The following is a 6000-nucleotide window of genomic DNA, read 5'->3' on the forward strand; positions in this document are numbered from 1 at the left end:
GAATCAGCCTCCCTTTAATGGACTTGCTCAGTTGCACAACACACGAAAAACCCTGAACAGTGCAACCCACAGAATTAAAGAAAAACAGTATAATGAGCACACGCTCTGGATCAGAACGGCTGGCACACATTTTATGTTATATGGCCACACTGTAAAAGTTTAAAAATAATCTCTTCATCAGCTTTAAGACAACACCAGGCCAATGCCACTGTGATCTACGAATTTGGAGGTGTTTCTGTTTATGATGTTTCAATCCATCATTTCCCCCAGGTCAGAGACTTCTATCAGATTTTGGAGAGAACTTTATTTTTAAAATATGGTGAACCTGTAGTAAAAAAAAAAAAATATTACACCTCTGTTTGTTGCAATTTTTACACGATCGAATCGTAGCAGGAGTCTCTTGTTATGCAATTGTTAATAAACATCACTACATATAAAACAGGGCTTACTGTACACAGTATATACACTGTATTGCCAAAAGTTTTGGGACACCCCTCCAATTCATTGAATTCAGGGGTTGGGCTCGGCCCCTTAGTTCCAGTGAAAGGAACATTTCAAGTCATTTCAAGTCCAAGTCATGCAGCCTTACTTGAAATATCTAAATATGTAAAGGCTGGATATTTATTAATAATTATTCAATGATTTTTTTCAGTCGAATCAGTGGACATGCCAATATTTACAGTGGTGCTGATTATCAATACTATAAAACTGTGATAAGGATGAAAGCCCTTATCATGGTGATCTGATAAACCTTTCAGCGGAATAAACACATAATGAAAGCAAAAGGAAAACTATCTTTCAAAAAAAAAACGTAAGCTTTCACTTTTCTGGAAGGTTTTCTCTGTTGAACCTATTCCATTTAAGGATATATGAAGAAGAAATGAAGGAAAATTACCACCACCCTAAAGATCAAAGATCTAAAAACTAGTCCAAATTTACCATGTTAGGAAATATGGATCTGTCAGTGAAGAGATGCATGTATTTATGCATATCAAAATAGAAAGGAGTTCATATGCCAAGTCCAGACCCTGGGTTTACTTACAAAAGACCAAGCTGACTTTAGGGTTGAAGAGTCATCATGCTCTCTGTTGTCTTCCTCAGTCCCATTGCACGGGGGGTCTAATACTGTCCCAGAATGCAATCGCTTCATTACAGCCAACACCTCAAGCGCATTTTAATCGGAGGAAGTGCTTCTGTTTCCCCATTCATCCTAACATACCTCACAGGCAGCATGCACTTGGCCTTCCAAGTACAAATCTATACTGGTTGGCATTATTGGATATTTTTTTTACATAATGATGTTTTCTTGAACGTTTCACTAATGCAGTGACTCCAGTCATCCAATGAGGTAAAAGCACGCCCACTGTATGACCCATGAGGACAGGGCCAGAAAGTCAGCACTTTACAGACAGATAAGAGCATGTGATTCTTGGTACGGAGGCTGCTGATAAGGGTTGTGCATGCACATGTTGTGTAGGAATGAACTCCACCACTACCACCGCCACTGAGAGGCCATCTTCCTGACTCAAATACAGCACAGTCCTGTTAATGATTTTACCATGAGGAACTTGGGCTTCGGTGAAAACAGCCAACTAGCACTGAGGACAGAGTGGAATTTTACCCTTTATCCTAACTCAACCCGATTTATGACGTGAAAGTTCAGCTCCTCACCAAAGGAAAAACAGGACTACACAAACAGCAGACTGTTATTCACTCAATTCTCTCTCTCAGATCCTAATCAATTCTTCAGGTCAAAGACCCGCAATGTCTAGGTGTCATTTTTTGTAAAAGTCCTTGAGAAAAGCAAATCATTTCTACCAGCTCCAGCTAAACAGGTTTAGATTAGGGTTACGGAAATATTACAGCACCGTTATTCAAGTGTCAATATTGATTCAATTGTAACAATATATCAATATGCCATCTTGACCCTTTTGGGCATTAAATTCTCCCCTTCCAGCCAGCAAAAACTCTAGAGTACTAAAATCTACATTTACAGCTTAACATGGCCTACAGTCAGTTATTTCAAAATGATATCATGGAAATATAACATTTAGTGGTAAACGTTATTGTCTGTACGAGCTGGCCATACTGAAGATTCGAGTTTTTTTTTTCTTGTTCAGATTGTACACAGAGCATGGATAATGATTCCTCAAGGCTGCCTAAGATGTGCTCATCTCGTATTCCTCTTGAAAGATAGCAGACACAAGCATTTAAAACCACGTTTATCTATAAGTTTGGAGATCATAATTTCTTCAAATATTTCACCACCAACCAACATCACAGCGAAAACAGCTTGATCTCTCTTTGATTAAGTTTATGTGGTTGACCAAATGTTAAACAGAACCATATAACTCTGAGGTCACGTGCTTAATAAAATATTAAAGATGTGACTGAAGATGTAATTTCTGGTCAAGATATTTTGTGGTTCACTGAAAACTACACTATATTGCCAAAAGTTTTGGGACAACCCTCCAAATCATTGCATTCACAGGTGTTGTTTTTCAGGGGTTGGATTTGGCCCTTAGTTCCAGTGAAAGGAACTCAATGCTTCAGCATACCAAGACATTTTGGACAATTTCATGCTCACAACTTTGTGGGAACAGTTTGGGGATGACCCCTTCGTGTTCCAACATGACTGTACACCAGTGCACAAAGTAAGGTCCATAAAGACATGGATGAGCGAGTTTGGTGTGGAGGAACTTGACTGACCTGCACAGAGTCCTGACCTCAACCTGATAGAACACGTTTGGGATGAATTAGAGTGGAGACTGTGAGCCAGGTCTTCTCGTCCAGCATCAGCGCCTGACCTCACAAATGCGCTTCTAGAGGAACGCTTAAAAATTCCCATTAACACACTCCTAAACCGTGTGGAAAGCCTTCCCAGAAGAGTTGAAACTGTTATAGCTGCACAGGATGGGCCAACTCCATATTACATTCATGTGCATGTAAAGGCAGACGTCCCAGTATTGGCCTGGCTCACAGTCTCCACTCTAATTCATCCCATAGGTATTCTATAGGGCTGAGGCCAAGTTCCTCCACACCAAACTCGTTCATCCATGTCTTTATGGACCTTGCTTTGTGCACTGGTGTACAGTCATGTTGGAAGAGGAAGTGGTCAACCCCAAACTGTTCCCACAAAGTTGGGAGCATGAAATTGTCCAAAATGTCTTGGTATGCTGAAGCATTAAGCGTTCCTTTTACTGGAACTAAGGGGCCGAGCCCAACCCCTGAATTCAATGATTTGAAGGGGTGTCCCAAAACGTTTGCCAATATAGTGTATATGTCTCCTTAAGCACACAATTTGGTTCCTTTTTACACAAAGAATTTCTGAAAGCTGCCTAAACGTTGAAGTTTCACTTGTATCACCGAGAACAAAATCATAAACCTAGATGTGTTCATGCGGTCGTGAATCTTAAAAGTGCGATTTTAAGTGTGACTTATGAGTATTATTTAAACAACATTAGGTAATTGTAAGCTATTTTTCGAGAAGGAAAGTTGTGCAAGAGTATGAAAAGGATCTCAGTGACAGAAAAATGGCTTCACAAACACTGGGGAAAATCCTCTACTGGCTTGGAGTATCTTAAAGAAAAACATAACAGCTGTTCCAATTCAAACAAAAGTGAAACTTAGAAGTGTTATGTGAATTATTTTAAGCATGATGGTGCCATATTTCGACTTCTGAATGAGGACAAATGCCTTTGGAAGAAGAAGGAGGAGGAGGAGAAGGAGGAGAAGGAGGAGAAGAGGAAAACTTTCACTGCTTCTATACAGTCAGTTATATGAGAAGACGCCGCCATGCTATTTGGCACAGTGCAATGATGAGTTGGCAAAGAAAGTGAGTGAACTTCGACACACTGTCGCAGAACACGTCTGTTAATGTACACGAAGGTTATATAATTCAGTTAACAGCAAAATAAGCATAATGAGAAGTGGTTCTGTAACGTGTATTGTCATTACTTTGAGAGGTTTTTCAGGGAAACTAGACCAGCTTGTCAAGCCACAAAGCGTTGCCTGTGTTACCTGGCAAACAAACCGGCATCCGTTCAGCTCGAGCTAGGAAGGACTGGATTATTTATCGCTTTAAAAACGAACCTGATTACTCAACCACCAAGTACCTAGTAGTATAACTAATAATAAAAAAATAACCAAATAGCGTTTTAGCCATTTTGAATCACTGACGTTAGCTGGATGTTAGCAGGCTACTCTACACAGGCGACAGTCACTCATCATACTGTATCATATGACCTGTCTGTTAGCCGGCTAGCTACACATGAGCATCTAAGTTTAATCGTCAACCGGTGAGATTTAAGAGATATATACAGCACATCTATTGATACAGACCACAAAGTGTTAATCTACACACTTATAAGATTGTTAGTCACCTTATCTGAAGACGCTGTAATTTCGCGGTGAGATGAGATGAGCTGCTGTTTATGTTCAGGTTCCGCTTTCTGATTAGCTTCCTCGCCGATGGTAAATGTTACCCTTTCATTTCTGGAGCTCAGAAGCAAAGCTGCCCTTCATCAGAAAGAAAAATAAAACACGGAAAGACGTTTGGATTTTTTTTGTGTGTGGTTTAAATCATAATACAAGTTTATCAGCTCTAACCAGCGCCCGGTAGACTGAAGCAGCGGCGGTGAGGCGCTGTGTGACGCGCGACCGTGGCCGCTGTAAAAGACCCTTCCCATGATTCAGCGCGGCATCCCGTTGTCATGCGTGTGGCTGACCTGTGCACTGTGTTTATGGTCCACAGCTCAGCCGGATGCAAAAGTTTACACCTGTTTTGTGAATTTAATTTAAAAACCTCTGATGAAATATATTCATCATGTTAAAAATGAACCAAATCATATGGCAAGTGGTATGAAAAGAACAGTATGTATAATTTGGAAATGAAAAGAAATGATGGCAATAACATCATCTGTTACATGAATTGAAATATGTTATAGCTGTATGTATATATATATATATATATATATATAACTGAGGAAGAAGCCTTTATTATCACCACACATACATTACAACACAGTGGAATTCTTTTCTTCACGTATCCCAGCTGAGGTCAGAGCACAGGGGCAGCTATGATACAGCACCCCTGTAGCAGAGAGGGTTAAGGGCCTTGCTCAAATGCCCAACATTTGCTGGGGCTTGAACCCTGATCTTCCAATCAACATCCCAGAGCCTTAACCACTTGGGCGTGGGTGGGATATATTAGGCAGCAAGTGAACATTTTGTGGGCAAGCGTAAGGATTTGAGCGAGTTTGACAAAGGGCCAAATGGTGATGGCTAGACCACTGGATCAGGGCATCTCCAAAACTGCAGCTCTTGTGGGGTGTTCCCGGTCTGCAGTGGTCAGTATCTATCAAAAGTGGTCCAAGGAAGGAACAGTGGTGAACAGGGTCATGGACGGTCAAGACTCACTGATGCACATGGGGTGCGAAGGCTGGCCCATGTGGTCAGATCCAACAGATACTGTTGCTCAAATTGCTGAAGAAGTTAATGCTGGTTCTGACAGAAAGGTGTCAGAATACACAGTGCATCGCAGTTTGTTGTGTATGGGACTGCATAGCCGCACACCAGTCAGAGTCCCCATGCTGACCCCTGTGCACTGCTGAAAGCGGTATAAAAGCAGTATGTGTAAAGTTTAAATAAATCAATTTTGAGACCCTATCAAAATAAAGCAGTTCCCTGCCAGAATGTCACTTCAGGCACCAATTATTTAGTCAGCAGCATATATCTGTGACAATGGAGACAGATGAGCATCCCTGGTCCAATATATAAGATATTTTCAATTTTAAACAATTCAAAGGATACCAGCATGATAATGATGCAGGAATGTGGGGGGATGTTTTACATGGAGATTTGCTGGAATTTTAAGGCCTGTACATGTTTCATGTGTTAGATTTATTTCTTTTCTTCTACTTCTTCTTCTACTTCTTCTTCTTCTTCTTCTTCTTCTTCTTATTCTTATTATTATTATTATTATTATTATAACTGTTACTA

The 6000-nt window shown here is 40.5% G+C and overlaps 1 protein-coding gene across 2 annotated transcripts in view; it reads right to left on the reverse strand.

The window, feature by feature from the left end:
• lpin2 (lipin 2) overlaps positions 1–4687 on the reverse strand; it is a 28775-nt gene extending 24088 nt beyond the window's left edge. Inside the window, exon 1 of one of the 2 annotated variants that reach the window (XM_058395774.1) lies at positions 4383–4687. Coding sequence is in view for 1 of the 2 variants with exons in the window: in XM_058395773.1 (XP_058251756.1) it covers positions 1043–1150 (108 nt within the window). In the remaining variant the exon portion in view is untranslated. Of the gene's footprint in view, positions 1–1042; positions 1287–4382 lie in introns of those variants that run through there. The other variant, XM_058395773.1, reaches the window with a different exon arrangement.
• Between the last annotated feature and the right edge of the window lie 1313 nt (positions 4688–6000).

The sequence above is a fragment of the Hemibagrus wyckioides genome, linkage group LG07 (genome assembly GCF_019097595.1).
Source record: "Hemibagrus wyckioides isolate EC202008001 linkage group LG07, SWU_Hwy_1.0, whole genome shotgun sequence".
Lineage (NCBI taxonomy): Eukaryota > Metazoa > Chordata > Actinopteri > Siluriformes > Bagridae > Hemibagrus > Hemibagrus wyckioides.